Raw genomic sequence first — 18,739 nt, 5'->3', positions numbered from 1 at the left:
CTGCCACAAAGAAGTGATTGACCTACTTTCCAAAGCACCTAAGGGAAGGACAAGAAGTAATGGATGGAAGCTTATCGAAGAGAGACTCAACCTAGAATTAAAAATAAATTTCCTGACAGTGAAACCAATTAATCAGTGGAACAGCTTGCCACCAGAAGTTGTGGAGCTCCATCATTGGAGGTTTTTAAGAAGAGAATGGACAGCCATTTGTCTGAAATGGTATAGAGTCTCCTGACTGGGCAGGAGATTAGACTAGACGAATTTCAAAATCCCTTCCAATTTTGTTATTCTGTATTTTGTACAACTAGTATAAGATCTCTGAACATTATGAGTAGGAGACGGTGAGAGACCAAGTTACTGGGTTTAAACCTTGTGAAGATGTAGTCCTTCAGCAATGCTGCCTGGTCTAACAAAACAAAGTCTTAAGCATTATATTTTTCCTCCACTGTAAATAAGCATTCTAATACATTTGTGTCATACTTTATGCAATATAAGTATTAGCAAGTGTATTTTTTTCTTCTCTCCCATAGTATGATTTTATGGAACGTTTAGATGGGAAAGAGAAATGGAGTGTCGTGGAGTCTCCTCGTGAGCGTCGAAGTATCCAGACGCTAGTTCAGAATGAAGCTGTATTTGTTCAGTACTTGGATGTGGGGCTGTGGCACCTTGCTTTTTACAACGATGGCAAAGATAAAGAAGTAGTTTCTTTCAGTACTGTCATATTGGGTAAGAATTCCATGGCTGTGCACTCTTGGCTATAAAACATGATTAAATTATGTGTGCTACCATTCAAACATATCTTATTCAGAGATGGTATTCAGCAGGTTCTGACCAGTTTTGGAGAACCAGTAGCAGAAATTTTGAGTAGTTTGGAGAGCTAGCAAATACCACCTCTGACTGGAGATTTTACAGTATCCTTCCCCTGTCATGCCCACAGAATCAGTAGAAAAAAAAATTTTGAATCCCACCACTGATCTTATTCAACCTTGTGGGTCTTCTTTTAAACATGCACAGCGATTTTGCTAACCTCTAACTGGACTTCAGGTCTGATAAGCTCAGGGGAATACTGTGTTATATTAAATATGCTCTCCCTTAGCCTTTAAACTCTTTAATACTGGCAATATCTAGAAAAAATATTTTATAGCATTAACCAGTTTCATTTTAATCTTTTATAGCACTGGGCGGCTTGGTCTAGTGGTTAAGGCACCAGGTTAGAAACTGGGAGATTATGAATTCAGTCCCACCTTAGGTATAAAAGCCAGCTGGGTGAATTTGGGCTGGTCATTTTCTCTCAGCCCAACCCACATCAAAGAGTTGTTGTGGGGAAAATAGGAGAAAAAAGGACATTAGGTATTACTTGGTATTAGTATTATTTATTAAAAAAATAATGAAAAGCAGGATCAAAATAAAAAATAAACAGAATAAAATACAATAATAAAATAAAATAGACTCTATATGTTGCTAGCAATTTACAGAGGTTTTTTTAAATATTGCATTAATGTAAACCGCCTTGAGTTAGAATGATCAAAAGATAGGATAGTATAAGAAATGTATACCCGTGTAAATCTTACATCTGTAAATATATACAATCTACCCCTTGTCGCAATACTTTCATATATTCAGAGAATCAGCATCTTCTAGAAATGCAAATTTTTAAAATTGCAACATTTTCTTCCATAGAGCTATATTGGAAAGTGTTGCCAGGAACAGAATCACAGTTTATGAGAAAGTCCAAAGTAATAGATATAATAGTTAGGTAGACTTCTTGATGGCACAATGATAGTAATTGCCTAAAAAGGGAAGAAAAGTACAGTATTTTATTCAGTTCAGAGGTTCTTTGACACATATCCATTACCTTCACCATCAAGCCATATATAGAGATTTGAAATACTGAGCAATATTAAATAAAAGAACAAATGTCAAAAGATGTTATTCTTCAGTTAAATAAATATTAAATACAGAAATACTGTTCTATATCTCTGAGAACTAGAAAATGTTTATAATTTTATAAATTAATTAACTTTAAAGTGTTTTCCTGTCATTATCATTTTTATTAATATAAAAATCCTGATAATTATTGTGAGTCACTCCTTCTACTTTACCTTCTATACCAATGTATAAATTGTGTCTTTATAGAGACATACAGATATGCATTCCTAAAATATATAATTTTCAATATACATATTTCATTTATTATTATTTTTATTGCTCCCTTCTAAAAGAGCATGGTCTCAAGTGTTACAAACAGGAGAAAAAGGCACAAAAATTAGTTTCAATACAACAGTCACTGCAATTCTTACAGAACAGCTTCATTAGCTTTTCTGAACTAAATGTACTTATGAGAACTTTGATGGCCTTGGAAATCTAATTGTTCAGTTTGTTGCCTGTTTGTTTGAAAGAAGCCTTGACAATGCCTGGCTGTGGGGTGTGAGGCCACAGAAACTCTTTTTTTTTCAGTAGAGGGTCTTATCTGTGCAAAACAAACAGATGCTGCAAAATATTCATTTCAAAAGGTAAGCTTTCTGGCAAACATTAAACCACAAAAGTTATTTTTGAATATTGAGAGATTTCAAAGATGCCAGTATTCTATCAGAGCTTGGTTTCCTTGGAAATAAATCATTGGACCTTTCCATTATGTCTGAGACATACAGTTTGATGCACCAGCTATGCAGAAGAGAAGCATTAGCACTCCAACAGATTTCTGTGGCTTTTCAGGTGTTGAAAGGAAGTCAAAGCTTATAGAGATACATTTACTGTAGCTCTCTGGTTTTTCTCAGCATATTGATTTTCTTTGCCACATATATATTGGTGAAGATGCACAGACAAAATAAAAGCACAAGTATTAATAACACAAACTGATACAGCAGTATGATGGTTGTTTCCATTCCAGATTATGGAAAACATGGTTAAAAGTTTCCACTTTAGCATGTTTTGCTCATACAAATTATTGTTCAGCTATAATAATTACTACATGGAACAACTACATACAATATAAAAAGAAATCACACCATATATAGGAGACTCCCTTCTGAGTCATAATACACAATTGCAGCCGCTTACCAAAATACAATGGCTCATTCTAATCATTAGTACAAGAGACTCCTAGCTGTGAATGCGCGATTTGGACTCATTATATAACAGAGGGGACCTCTCTGCCTCTGCATTTCCTCAAATGGAAAATAGGGCTGCTAAATGCCTTCAAGTGCAGTAAATTCTTTTTTTTTTTCCCCCACAGAGAGAAAATAGCTACTCGACCAAAAAAGAAAAAGAAAAACAAAGTCTTTAGTAATATTTAGAAAATGTATTGTTAAGAAGCCTTAAGATTTTCTTATTTGTTTGGGCCATTTCTAATTATTGTGAAGTGAATTTCAGATGTTGAAATTTCATTAAATGCACAAAGATCAAAAGCAATGTTATCTGGAGAAATAACTGACAATCAGTGGCATCTGTCTTTCAGATTCTGTACAGGACTGTCCACGCAATTGTCATGGGAATGGCGAATGTGTATCCGGAATCTGTCATTGTTTTCCTGGCTACCATGGAGCAGACTGTGCAAAAGGTAGTGATTGACTTGCTTTTCACATGCTACTTATTCTATAGTTTATTCTAAATCACAGGGGGAAAAACTTTTCATAGCAATTATGTGTTTTCTCAAAGAACCTATAAAACCCAGTTTCCCATGGGAAGAATTTTTATAATTAATTTCATTTTTTTATTCCAAATCTATATGGATCCTTAGTCAACTCTGCAGAATAAGCATGCTAGACACCATTTTGCTGTTTCTTTCAAAAATATTCTTCCAATTCCTTAAAATCATATTTAAAACTTCTTTCTTTAAGAAGTAGAGTCACTTGATCGATGTGATAAAAACTGGTGGTTCCAAAGGGTCTTGATATTTACAAAGCAGTAAAAAGTAACCACAAAGTTGATTAAGGAATGAGACTTGGTCAAGCTTTTGGTCGATAAAAGGCTGTATTATGACTGTGAGCTTAGGTTGTATCTCTCGTTTCCTAGTCACTCAACTCATAAGTCACCTGAAAAGTCTCAATTCTTGAAGTCTGCTCATAAGAAGCAGCTGTCCAGAGTGCACATGGAATTTCTGGAGAGATTTCTCCAGCCAGGATCCAAGATACAGCCACTGATCTCCACTTTAAACACTGCCATTCATGGCATTCACCAGAAATCTTTCTTTGTTGCATGTGGAGTTTTCCGCTTCTAACTCAAGCAACCACAAAGCACAGTAAAAATGTTAGCCTGGATTTCTCCTGTCCATCATCCTTATTTAATTGAATGCCCTGTAATAACATTCAGATAAAGTTCTACCGGACCACTTTCCAGGCCTTGACTTTACAGCCATTTGTTCAGTGACCAAAGTTATGTCAATTTGAACAAGCAGTTGGTGCCTGAAATTAGCGCCACTGCAGTGCCCCCAAGTTCACATAATCAAAATTTAGGCACTTGGCAACTATTTGCATTTATGACTGCAAGGTGTTGCAGCTCCCTCCCCCATCTATCTCCCCTACCTATAGTACAGTATATCCTTTGACTTTCCTGTACTTCATAACTCCTGACACCCTAGCTGACCTTCACTATCTTTTTTCTCCTGCTGTTGATCAAAGATGTCTGGCCTGATGCTTTATGCTGGCCACAGGAGGCTTTCTTCCCAACCACACTGTTGTTTTCTTTCAATACTTAGAGAAGATGGTCCTACCTGTTTCCTCATAAAGATCCATCGCATTCATGTTACATTAGCACACGAAGAAAAAAAGACAGCAAAAGTCAGATCACATAACATTGGGCAGCACAAGGCCTCACAGTGCAGGATGGCAAGGGCAACTGTGAGTGGAACCTGGGGCTTGGGTAGCTGAAGCTTTGCACTGAACTGCTGGACCCAGCTGGACTTCATGTTGTGAAGGACTTCTGCAAAGCACTTCCCAAGAAATCACTTGAGGTACAAAGCCCACTTCTTGACAGAAACCCTTTACACTGCAAAAATATTTTTTTAAAAAAATCTTTGTGCCACACTGTTGGAGCTTCCTAGATAACCCTTCATAGTGCAAAGCCCACCCCTTTGCAGATGCCTTTCACAGAAACCACTTGCACCATGAAAAGGCCCTTTTCACTGTGCTGTTGGGGTACCTTGGGAAGCCCTTTGTACCACAAAAATGCTTCTTTGCATTGTACTTCTAGGGCAGGGTGGGGCAGGGCTTTGTATGCAAAGGGCTTTCCAGGAAACCCCAGCATGGCCCAGCAGCACAGTGCAAAGAAGTTTCTTGTTGCATCATAGCCCAAAGCTGAGGCAAGCCAAGAAACTATTTTGTGCCATGCTGCTGAATCAGGCTAAGGCAGCTGAGGCTGCCAGGGATATCTATGGGAAAAACAGACAAAGGTAAAAGAGCCAGACTGAAGAATCATATTCTGTTTAAGCAGTGCATTTCACCTCTAAATTGTGATTTACTAAAAACAACTGTACAGTACAGAAGCCTTATCTCCACTACGTTCTGGAAGTTTACATTTCCCATTGCTTAATGTTTCATGATATTTTCTATACCATATGGTTCAAGTTGTAGGAGAAAAAGATTACATATATTTTAAGGTTATACCTCAGTCATAACTGCCATACAACAATTAATAAAAAAAGAAAAGAAATGCTGTCATTTTGCTATTTTCATACATAAGAAAATGCTGGCAACTCTGTAACATTTTGATTGAAGCCAACCAAACAGAAACTGATAAGCATTGAAGAATAGTAGACATTGTATAAGTAATGATATTCTACACAAGATCACTACTTCTCTTCTTGGTCAATACTATTGTTAGGTAACTTATTTGTCCAAATTTGCCTTCCATATCACTTGCTTCTGTCCTATCTGTACTGGAAGGTCTTATACTCAATGAACCACCTTCTGTCATTTAAAAAAAATATTCAGGGCAGCTTAAGCGCTTATTGATTAGAAATTTTTATAATGCTCAAAATGGAGGCATCCTCATATTTCTACAGGTATTTAAAATGAATTGAATTAATCATAGGCTTAAAAGTCTCTGGTGATCTTAGTTAACTTCTTTGGGTTTAATTAAAACATCTGTGCACTTTTAATTTATCGATTCATCCAACTCATATGTCATGATTTTTAAGACACCCCAGCACGCTCTGCATCATTTTTAACCCAATTTCCACTTAGCGAAAGCAATTAAATTCACCCTGGATTAATTAAAGCATCCATACTTTAGTGCTTAAGTCAGCGTGTGCTGCTTTCCCCACATGGTTTTTGAATATTAGGGATTTGACACACCTGATGAATTTTTTGTCCTATGATTCTCTGCCTTGCCTGCTAACATGTAGTTTGATAGCACAGGAGAGTAAACTTTTCAGATATTGTATTTCTAGACCAACTCTCATTAGAATGATGAGAACTTTGAACCTTTGTACCCCAAAACCAGGATGTAAGATAATATACAGTACATCATTCTGCAGAATATATTGATGGATAGAAAAAGGAAAGAACTATTATTACAAGAGATAAGAGAACTCACAGTTCAATGTTAAATATTTATTTAGGAATTTGTATAATGCCTCAATAAATATATAAGACAAAAAACTCCTAAATAATTAGAGAAGTTCTACAATGCACCAATTACCTAAAGACATGACGGGTTCCCCTCCATTAGATGTATCCAGGTGGCAGCGAGACAATCATTCCCTGGACTTTATACTGAACTTTACACTGAGAAATAGTATTACATTCAGTGACCTAATGGTTTCATCAAGTGTTTTGATATTCTGGTTCTTGTGTTTTCTGTGTACTTAGTTCATTTTTGTCACATGAGGGGTATACTAATGTCCCAGTTGGATTGTCAGGAGCTGCTTTCTGTATGACTGTTCTTTAAGATGATTGGAAAGATTCAATCATGCCAAATGTGCTTGTCATTTATGTTGGTTAAACTACATTGTATTCATTTGGATGTCTTACGTGTCCCCATATAAACCTCAACAATTAGTAGCCAATTATTTGAAATAAGTCTGTATTTTAAGAAGTTCATGGAGGTTTAATTCCACACACCCTTACAGTTGGCCAATTTGGAGTGATGGTTAAGACATCAGGCTAGAAACTGGAAGTGTGAGTTCTAGTATCGCTTTAGGTGGCCTTGAGCCAATCATTCTCTGTCAGCCCTAGGAAGCAGGAAATGGAAAATCATTTCTGAAATCTTTCCAAGAAAATGGAAAGGACTTGCCCAGACAGTTGCCTGGAGTCAAGACTGATTTGAATTGGAATCAAAAACAAAAATAACATTCTTGTGGAAAATACTATATAAGGTAAAGGAACTTTTCTAAAAAAAAAATTTCAATGCTGGATTATTGTCTTTTTCCAAGTAAAGCTGGCATTAGTTTTGCAATAATTCTGACACAAGGTAAAGTTTCTCTATTTGCCTAAATACTTTAATTAAAGTAAGTCTATTAGCTGTGTTGCCCTCTAGTGGCAATTACGACACTGTTGTTTATTGCTGTATTATTAAAACAGATAACAGATAATCAGAGTTGGAAGGGACCTTGTAGGTCATCTATTCTAGTCCAACCCCCATACCCAAGTGGGAGACCTTACACCTTTTCTGACAAATGGCAGTCCAATCTCTTCTTGAAAGTCTCAAGTGATGGCGCTCCCACAACTTCCAAGGGCAAGCTGTTCCATTGGTTGATTGTTCTCACTGTCAGAAAGTTTCTCCTTATTTCCAGGTTAAATCTCTCCTTGTTCTGTTTCCATTCATTATTCCTGATCTGGCCTACAGGTGCTTTAGAAAATAGCTTGACCCCTTCCTCCCTGTGGCAGCCCCTCAAATATTGGAAGACCGCTATCATGTCTCCCCTGGTCCTTCTCTTTACTAGACTAGCCAAGCCCAGTTCCTGCAACCATTCATTTTATGTTTTAGCCTCCAGTCCCCTAATCATCCTGGTTGCTCTTCTCTGTACTTTTTCTAGAGTCTCAACATCTTTTTTATAATGTGGTGACCAAAACTGGATGCAGTACTCTAGGTGTGGTCTTACTAAGGCTTTATAGAGTGGTATTAGTACATCCCTTGATCTTGATTGTATCCCTCTGTTAATACAATTTAGGATTGCATTAACTTTTTTGGCTCTGCTGCACACTGCTGGCTCATATTCAGCTGGTTGTCCACTAAGACTCCAAGATCCCTTTCACAGTTACTGCTATTGAGCCTGGTTTCACCCAGTCTATATGTGTACTTTTGGTTTTTCTTGCCTAAGTGTAGGACTTTACTTTTCTCTACATTGAATTTCATTTTGTTAGATATGGCCCAGTGTTCTAGTCTGTCAAGATCCATCTGGATCTTGAGCCTATCTTCTTGGGTGTTAGCTATTCCTGCCAGCTTAGTATCATCTGCAAATTTGGTAAGTTCCCCTTCTATTCCCTCATCTAAGACGTTAATGAAGATATTGAAGAGTACTGGGCCTAAGACGGAACCTTTTGGCATCCCACTGCTTACTTCCCTCCATGTAGACCTAGACCCATTAAGAACTACTCGTTGAGTACGGTTTGCCAGCCAGTTGCGAGTCCATCTAGTGGTGGTGCTATCTATTCCACTTTTTTCTAGCTTACTAAGAAGTAGGTTGTGGTCTACTTTGTCGAATGCCTTGCTGAAATCTAAATATATTATGTCCACAATATTTTGCTGATCTACTAATTTAGTCACTGTGTTGAAGAATGAAATAAGATTGGTTTGGCATGATCTGTTTTTAACAAACCCGTGCTGACTGCTAGTTATCACTTTGTTTCTAGATGTTGGCAGATCTGTTTTTTTATTATCTTTTCCAGTATCTTCCCAGGTATTGATATTAGGCTGATTGGTATATAGTTTCCTGGGTCTGTTTTTTTCCCTTTTTTGAAGATAGGAACCACATCAGCTCTTTTCCTTGTCTTTGTAAGGCCTAAGCAAAGAAAGGATATACTGTACTTTAAGCTCTGTTATGCTGCGTACTGTGATTAGATGTCCAAATCTTAAGAAAATGCAATATCAAAGTAAAAAAAATAGACATTAGGAAACACTATCTGATATTTCTCTCCTTTGAGAAAACATATCCAATATCATACCAGCAGCAGTTTAATTCCTATTAAAGGAATGATCAAGTCTGACTTATTGGAGATGGAGAATTAATTACCCTCTTGAGGAGGGATTCCCAAGGAGTGGTCTAATCTGAATTATTGCAGATGCAGAATTAATTATCCTCTTGAGGAAGGATTCTCAGTGGGTCAGCTTGAAGAGTACCAACAATAGATTTATTGCATGTCAGTCCATACTGTTCTTCCCAGTGGTCTATAGAATAATTAACTTCTTCCTTCATAGTCTTTTAGTTTGAAGATAGGAGCATGAGAATGTGCACCCCAGTAATAAGTAGAGCCCATCTTCCCATCCCATACACACACATTTAGACTTTTGTATGCAAAAGTAGCAATTTATAGACATTTATTTATCCTGCTTGACCTTTGCCTAGTTGGACAGGAGTAGTTGGCTGTTCTTATAGTACATCTTGCAATCCTCATCATGGCAGCATCTAGGTTCCTAACAGGAAATGTAATAGTGGTGTTGTGTTCTGGTGCCATCATTTTTTTGAATCAGGGGATTCATGTTTTGAATAACATGATAATATAGTTGGTTGTCTATTAGAAAAAAAGATGGTTTGTGTCTGAATGGTAAGTTCCAGGAAAAGTGCTATATTTGAAATTTTTATTATAAGCATAAATCAGATAAATCTATTAATGCTTTTTATTCTGTCCAGGCATTTTTTTCATTCCATACATGTATTTAGGCAATATATCACATAGAATAACTTGGTATTATTATTAAGTATTCACATTATAAGCTTTCTTCTTAAATAATCTAGATCTGAGATTTTCTTTAGTGGTCTCCCAGTCAAATACCAAGCTAGTTTAGTTTTTGGAAATCAACCAAGGGTATACTTTATGATTCTTATATCATGGAACACATTTTGATATAGTGATTAAGGCACCAGAATCTGTGAGTTCTAGTCTCGCCTTGGGCACAAAAATCAGCTACATTACTTTGGTCCAGTCATACTCTTTTAGTCCTGGGAAGTAAGCAAGGACAAACCACTTCTGAAATCTCACTTGAAAAATGCAGGAATTTGTCCAGGCATTCACCAGGAATAAACATTAATTTGAAGACACAAAATAATTAATAATATATTATAAGCAGGGTCAACCATATTTGAATGGAAATGGAAAATGTGTTGTATAGTATAATAGTTGTGAACTGTATAATATTCCAGCTACTTTCACTTAAAAAGAAATCATAATTTCAAGAGCCATAATCCATAAAGAGCCATATGCCTGGGCAAACCTGGGTTTTTAAGAACTTGAATTTGTTTTTAAATTATGGAAACTACATCAAAGTTTCTCTGAGCAATATTTAAAGTTGTGACAAGAAAGTTTGTAAATTAAGCTTTGCTTGTTTTATTCTAATTTGCCAAGGTGTGAATCACTGTACTATAGCATCTACTAATATTATTTTGCCTTAGAATTTACTCCATCTTCAGGAAGTATTCATGTTGATATTGTTAATATTTAAAATAGTATTTATACTTAATGTTGTAACATCAAAATTACTTAGAAAAAATTGTCTGCAAGGATAATGCTGTGATTTTCAATATGCCCAATCATACATTGTTTTATATAGTTATTTTTTAATGTAATTGATTTCAAACGATCGATTACAGCAACTGTGAAAATGGTTGTATTTATTGAAATAATGCTGGCAATATAAAAGTTTGATTCAAACCCTACAGTGGAGATTCTCTTTTTATCAAGATGAAGATGCTTCAGCAAAAAAAATTTGCATCTCTAGAAACCTAAAGCCTAAATTATCTTAAATAAATCAGAACAGCATGTATTGGCATTTTTTTTATTCAAACACTTTTAAAAGTCTGTTTCTTGCTAGTAAAGTCAGCATATCCTTATACAAGTTGGATATTGACATGCTGTTTTGTTTCCTTTTTTCCATTCAATTATCTAGCTGCGTGTCCAGTTCTGTGCAGTGGTAATGGACAATACACCAAAGGAGCCTGTTTGTGCTACAGTGGCTGGAAAGGGCCAGAGTGTGACATACCCATCAGCCAGTGTATTGATCCATCGTGCGGAGGCCATGGTTCTTGCATTGAAGGGAACTGTGTTTGCTCTGTAGGATACAAAGGCGAAAACTGTGAGGAAGGTAAATGCTACTATACAAACTACATTTGTTCACCTTGTATTGAATAAAGAGGGTGAGAGGACAAAAGGAAAAATTCCATAATGCTCTGATACACAACTGCTCTAATAGTCCTGGAGCAGAAGCTCAGGAATTCAGCATCTTCTGTGTTACCGGTTGGTGTGATTTGTATTTATGCTTCTTTCTTTCCATGTACTTAAGGATCCTAATAATTTGAGCCATTGCAAAATAACACACCACAGGTAAACCTGAGTGATTCTTTTGTTGTGGGGTCTGGATCTATCTTTTCTTTTCTTTGGTGGCATGGATTTTATTGACTGAGCATTTTTAAACTGCAAAATGCAGAACAAAACAAATAAAAAAGATGGTATACGAAATGGCATAATTGGAAACCTATAAAAGCAAACACTTTAGTAATAATTAATTCAGAAAAAGAGGAGCCAGATTTGAAAGACTACAGGTATCCATGTCACTTAGAGGCCCCATGTAGAGTAAATTGTTCTTGTTACACGCAATCACATTGAATTAAAGGAAAGTAAATGGTACACAGAAAGGAAGGCAATTTAATGAATTCTAAAAAGCACTTTGTATTGAACATATAAGTAGCTAAAGTTTCCTACAAAAAGATTTGGGGGGGGGGGGAGTTGTACCAGGAACAGGAGAGCAAAAAGTTTTAACTAAATTGAAATGACCAAATATGCGCAGGAATGGGATATTTATGTGATTTTTCTTACAATTAATTGTTGTCCCTTGTAATGCTTAAAATGGAAAGCCCTCCAGAAAAAGACAATTACTAGAAGCCAGCATCAGTTTGTCAAATAAAGATCATGGCAGATAAACTTTATTTAGTCACTTTGACAAAGTGACTAAATTAGTGGATAAGGGAAATGCTGTGAATTTAGGTTTCAGTAAGGCATTTGGCAAAGCAGACCATAGCCTATTTCTTGGTAAGATAGGACAAAGTAGAATAGACAATATCACCACCAGATGGATTTGTAACTGACTGATCAACAGCGCTCAATGGGTAGTCCAAAATGAAACTTGGAGGAAACCATGCAGTAGGTTGCTCCAAGGTTCTGACTTAGGCCCAGTACTCTTCAGCATCTTCATAAATGATTTAGATGAGTGGATAGAAAGGGCACTCGTCAAATTTGCAGACACCAAGTTGGCCAGAATAGTTACCACTTTAGAAGATAGATTGAGTTTCAGAAGGATCTTGACAGACTTCAGCACTGGACTAAAACTGAAAATGTTTGAAAACAATCTAAAACTGTTTTCAAAAATAAAGATTATTTATGAAGAGATGCAGAACTGAAGTAACATATCCTGAAATCGTTGATATGTGCATTTTTGCTATAGGCTAAATGTTCGGTTTTGATTTAGACCTTGGTTTAACAAGTAAATAATGGATTATTAAATCTCCCACAAGTGCACAAAGCCTGTGCCTTTCTCCTTTCTGTATTTCTCTGGAGCAAATATAAGTTAATATAATCCTTTTGATATCCTCTTCAAAATAACAATATTTTAGAAGCATCTCAATATGTGCATTTTGTTCAGGAAAACCTAGCCAAATATTTATACCTGAAATATCCCTTAATTCCAGTGCTTTATTCATTGTGTTTAAGAAATAATTATAAAATTAATACAAATCTTCCTTTGGAAAATTTCTAAAGAAGAGGTTTAAAAGAAATTCTACAAAATAGCCTATAAAAACTATAACCCTGGGCAACATCGTTTAATCAGTAGTTTCATCATGCTGGTGTTTCTCTCCTCCCATAAATCTGTGCATGGATGCACGATCATGTACATGTGTGTATTTGGGTGTGTGGTATAAATATATAAACAAACATTGGACCTGATACCATCCTGATCAAAAACACATCCCCTTAAAAAAATAGCAGGGTCTAAGCTATGCATAATCAATGTTCATAACTATTAATTAAAACTAGTTTCCAGTAAAATAGGGAACATGAATTGATTCTTGCCTGTATATACCATCCAATATCACTGTTAGCTTTTTGTGCACAAACACACAGACACACATACGCATTAAATTTTTATACTATAAAATATATAAAGGTGCAATGAAAACCTTTCTTCCTATTTCCAGGAGAAAAAGAAGAAAAAATAAGTGTGAAGATGGATATATGATATAAAGAAGGAAGCTGTCTACGGACAGAAAAGCAAAAGGGGAAAACAAAAATGAATAGAGACAGGGAAGAGATAATTTTAAAAAGTGAAGCTCTATGTAGGGATTTCAAAAAGGGTTAAGGGTAAATTTCCTTTCCCAGAACTAGCTAACCTTCAAAGGCACGATCAACTGTTTTTCTTTTTTTCATATTATTCTTTTCAATGAATGTAAGATGAATGCCTCCTCAATTCACCAAAATTATTTGGGGAAATAAACTTGTCCTCATAGGAAAAATTGCACTATATAATCACATTTATGATGATATTTTAGCTCTCCTTTACAAGCCTATTTTATCCTGTTTTTAATCTCAAACTAGTTTTCATCTCCAAGTTCTTTCCTCAAGAAAAGAAATACTGTAAACTGTAACAGGTTTATTATCTTTGTAGGTAGTGCAATTCCTTTAGAGATTCCAGAAGAAAAAAACTTGACATAAATGAAATGCTACTCTTATTAAGTTGCTCTGTGACTGCTAAAGTCTGACCTCTATGTGTGTTCAGAAAGAATGAACAAATGATTTAATCGGGAGCAAGAAAGGATAAGGAATTAGAAAGATCAATATATTTTAGAAAACATGTATTAATGAAAAAGCAAATATAGAAGGTTTAGAAGAATGACAAGAAAGATTAACATAGCTTTTTCCATGCATCATTTAATAAACCAGAATTCTATAATATTGGCACCGTCCCTTCAAAATAACTTTCATTTTAACAGATAACAGATAATCAGAGTTGGAAGGGACCTTGTAGGTCATCTAGTCCAACCCCACACCCAAGCGGGAGACCTTACACCATTTCTGACAAATGGCAGTCCAATCTCTTCTTGAAAGTCTCAAGTGATGGGGCTCCCACAATTCCGAGGGCAAGCTGTTCCATTGGTTGATTGTTCTCACTGTCAGAAAGTTTCTCCTTATTTCCAGGTTAAATCTCTCCTTGTTCTGTTTCCATCCATTATTCCTTATCTGGCCTAGAGGCACTTTAGAAAATAGTTTGACCCCTTCCTTCCTGTGGCAGCACCTCAAATATGGAAGACCGCTATCATGTCTCCCTCTCTTTACTAGACTAGCCAAGTCCCGTTCCTGCAACCGTTCGTTGTATGTTTTAGCCTCCAGTCCTCTAATCATCCTGGTTGCTCTTCTCTGTACTTTTTCTAGAGTCTCAACATCTTTTTTATAATGTGGTGAACAAAACTGGATGCAGTACTCTAGGCGTGGTCTTACTAAGGCTTTATAGAGTGGTATTAGTACGTCCCTTGATCTTGATAGTATCCCTCTGTTAATACAATTTAGGATTGCATTAGCTTTTTTGGCTACTACTGCACACTGCTGGCTCATATTTAGCTGGTTGTCCACTAAGACTCCAAGATACCTCTCACAGTTACTGCTATTGAGCCTGGTTTCACCCAGTCTATATGTGAACTTTTGGTTTTTCTTGCCTAAGTGTAGGACTTTACTTTTCTCTACATTGAATTTCATTTTGTTAGATATGGCCCAGTGTTCTAGTCTGTCAAGATCTATCTGGATTTTGAGCCTATCTCCTTGGGTGTTAGCTATTCCTGCCAGCTTAGTATCATCCCCTTCTATTCCCTCATCTAAGTCGTTAATGAAGATATTGAAGAGTACTGGGCCTAAGACAGAACCTTGTGGCACCCCACTGCTTACTTCCCTCCATGCAGACTTAGACCCATTAAGGACTACTCGTTGAGTACGGTTTGCCAGCCAGTTGCGAATCCATCTAGTGGTGGTGCTATCTATTCTACTTTTTTCTAGCTTACTAAGAAGTAGGTTGTGGTCTACTTTGTTGAATGCCTTGCTGAAATCTAAATATATTATGTCCACAGTATTTTGCTGGTCTACTAATTTAGTCACTGTTTTGAAGAATGAAATAAGATTGGTTTGGCATGATCTGTTTTTAAAAAACCCATGCTGACTGCTAGTTATCACTTTGTTTGTTTTTAGATGTTGGCAGATCTGTTTTTTTATTATCTTTTCCAGTATCTTCCCAGGTATTAATTTTAGGCTGATTGGTCTGTAGTTTCCTGGGTCTGTTTTTCTTTTTTTCCTTTTTTGAAGATGGGAACCACATCAGCTCTTTTCCAGTCCTCTGGTAGTTCCTCGGTGTTCCAGGAGTTTTGAAAGATATGGTGCAGTGGTTCTGAGATGACCTCTGCCAGCTGTTTTAAAAGTCTGGAATGTAATCCATCAGGCCCTGATGATTTGTTTTCATCAAGATCAGACAGGTGTTCTCTTACTATTTTTTGCTTATTTTAACTTTTATTTCTGGTCTGTCTTTTACAGTTATGTTTTTGGTGGGTTGAGCTATAGTTTCTTTTTGCATGAAGACGGATGCAAAGAATGAGTTAAGCAGTTCTGCTTTCTCTCTGTTGCCTGTTACTTCCTTGCCATTTTCTCTCTTTAGTGGACCGACTATTTCCTTGATTTTTTGTTTTGTTATTTATATATTGGAAGAATTTTTTTTTATTATCTTTGACTTTTGTTACAAGTCTTTGTTCATTCTGAGCCTTTGCTATCCTGACTTCGTCTTTGCAGATTCTGGCTATCTGCTGATATTTTGCCTTAGTTGTATGTCCTTCTTTCCATTTTTTGTACTTGTCCTTTTTTTTCTTTTAATTTGCCATAGAGATCTTTGTGCAGCCATGCCGGTTTCTTCTTGGATTTCTTGTTTTCTTTCTCAGTGATATTGTGCTGGTCTGGGCTTCTATGATCATACTTTTTAGAGTTTCCCAAGATTCTTGAGTTGTTTTCCCCTTTAGGATTTTCATCCATGGAATCTTTCCCAAGTTCTCTCTGAGTTTATTGAAATCAGCTCTTTTAAAATCCAAGACTGTCATTCTGTTATGTTGCTTGTGTTTTTGTTATGTTGAATTCTACTATGACATGGTCACTCTCACCCAAGGTTCCTGCAGTTTCAACTCCCTCTATCACTTCTTCTCTGTTTGTAAAAATTAAGTCCACTATGGCTGCCCCTCTAGTTTCACCCTCTACCTTTTGGACAACAAAGTTGTCAGCTTGGTTGGTTAGGAACTTATTTGATTTCTCACTTGGTGCAGGATTAGTTTTCCAATTGATATCAGGATAATTGAAGTCTCCCATTACTATTGTTCTGTGTTTCCTGCATATGTTTGTTAATTGGCTGGCAAAAAGGACATCTATATTTTCTGCTTGATTGGGTGGCCTATAATACACACCTATGACCATGTCATTCTTTTTTCTTTTATATTGACCCATATGCATTCTAGGAGGCTTTCATCTTTGGTTTCATGCATTTCTGTAGCAATATAGTGGTCCTTTACATACAGTGCAACTCCACCTTCTCTTTTATGGGGTCTGGTTGTTTTGAATAGTTTGTATCCTTCTACCAGTATGTTCCAGTCATGGGTTTCATCCCACCAAGTTTCTGTTATTCCAACTATATCATATTTACCTTCATGTATTCGTAGTTCGAGTTCACCCTATTTGTTCCCCAGACTTTGTGCATTTGTGTATAGGCACTTGAGATCTTTATGTCTGGCACTGTGTTTACTATCTACATAACCTGTGTTGTGCCTGCCTGCCCCTACTTTCTTGCTACCTGTTTGATTAATGCATATGGCATGGCACTCACTATTAAATGGTTGGTTTTGGTTGGCATCAAGGTTGATAATCTTACCTGCACAAATATCTATTTTGCATGTACTGGTATCCTTATTAGTTTTAGGTTGCTGGGGACAGAAATGTTCTGAATCCATTAATTCTCTGTCCCCGCTGTTCAGTTTAAATGTTTATCCAGGAAATCTGTGAATTTAATGCCAAGTAACTGGGTCCCTTTCTTTGATGGATGCAAACCATCTCTTTTGTACAGTTTTTCATTGGACCAGCTGCAAACATCATGACTAATAAAACCAAAGCCTTCCCTTTTACACCACTACTTTAGCCACACATTAAACTCTGTTACACGATGCCCTTTCCCTTTTTGTTCCTTGTATACTGGTAGAACCTCTGAGAAGATAAGCCTACAGCCCATATTACTAAGTTCATACCCCAAGCTCTGGAAGTCTTTCTGAACAGAAAGTACATCCTTCTGGGATAGATCATTTGTACCAAGATGTATAATAGCATCAACATCACAGTCCTTACTGACATTCTTGACTGTCTTAAGAATACGCTTCTTGTCTCTGCTGGCAGTAGCACCTGGCAGACACCTGACCTCTTTCAAAACCTCAGTATCCTCTCCTAAATTTACATCCCTTACAATTGAGTCCCCAACCAGAAGGCGGCTTCTCTTTTTGGATGTCTTGCTCTTCTTGTGTGACTGGTGCATAATACCTGATTCACACTTTCTCCTTTCCAAAGTAAGTTCTTCTTCTAGGACCATGATCCCTGGCTTACTTGAGTTATCATTATCACAACTACCTTGACCTGTCACTTTAGTATCCCTATTAAGGTCAGGAAGGGCACTGTATCTGTTATGCTGGGATACAGCAAAAGCTTTGCGTTTATGGTCCACAGCTCTCACCCTGCCAGATTCCACGGTTGTCCATACTGCCCTTTTCCTATGGGATCTTTGTGGTAGTGGGATTGTGTTGGGACTGTGCAAAATTCTTTAGGAGATACTAGGTTACATGCATTTAAAATAAATTCTTAGGCAATTGTTTAATAGTTTAAAACGTTTATTCCATGTAACAATAGCAACAACAGCAAAACAAATAAACATATCTGATTTTTTATTAAAGACTAAAAAATCTTCTCTATTGAATTGTGCCTTTGAAAAGAATGGACTGAAGTTGATTCATATGCTACTTTCTAGCTATGAAATGGAATTGGATACTGTAGGTCAGCATTTTTTTCCTGTTAGCTTTTTATTTCAGATATTCATCATAGTCATATTGTTCAAACAATTTACCTGAAATGGCCGTGGCACTGAAATCGATGTATGTGATACACAAATTTTTGCTACATACACTGTTGGTCTATTAAAATTGCACACACACAAAAAACCTGAAATAGCTACCTTGTCAAGCTTCATTTAATGCAATTTGGGGTAGAAAATGAGTAAAATTAACAAATTAGGTTAGGTTAATAGCATTTTTGTTGTCACTTTTATAGCTGTGCAATTTTTCAAAGGTATTTAACTTTCTAAGTATAATTTTTAGCCCAAGGGAATTTTGCATAACACAGTATTGGAAAAATGACTTGACCTTTTTTGTCCTTGTCGTGATTGAATATATGTATTCTACCTTTAAGACCATTTTTCTTAGGGTGGAAAAGTGAGAAGTCATATCTATGGAAACTTTGTTACTAGGTTTGAGCCAATAACC

General features: G+C 36.4%; 1 protein-coding gene across 4 annotated transcripts in view; it reads left to right on the top strand.

Moving 5' to 3' along the window:
- The window catches only part of TENM2 (teneurin transmembrane protein 2), a 1,019,238-nt gene that overhangs the window by 832,129 nt on the left and 168,370 nt on the right, over positions 1–18,739 (top strand). For all 4 annotated transcript variants that reach the window (XM_087955493.1, XM_087955491.1, XM_087955490.1 and 1 more), the window contains 3 exons: positions 531–726; positions 3,458–3,559; positions 11,044–11,238. In XM_087955493.1, coding sequence (XP_087811619.1) covers positions 531–726; positions 3,458–3,559; positions 11,044–11,238 — 493 coding nt within the window. The remainder of the gene's footprint in view (positions 1–530; positions 727–3,457; positions 3,560–11,043; positions 11,239–18,739) is intronic.

Source organism: Notechis scutatus, chromosome 2 (assembly GCF_049901735.1).
Source record: "Notechis scutatus isolate UNSWTSFEM ecotype Mainland chromosome 2, rNotScu1.2, whole genome shotgun sequence".
Lineage (NCBI taxonomy): Eukaryota > Metazoa > Chordata > Lepidosauria > Squamata > Elapidae > Notechis > Notechis scutatus.
Note: the sequence above shows the minus strand (reverse complement) of the source record. Positions and strands in the feature narration are given on the sequence as shown.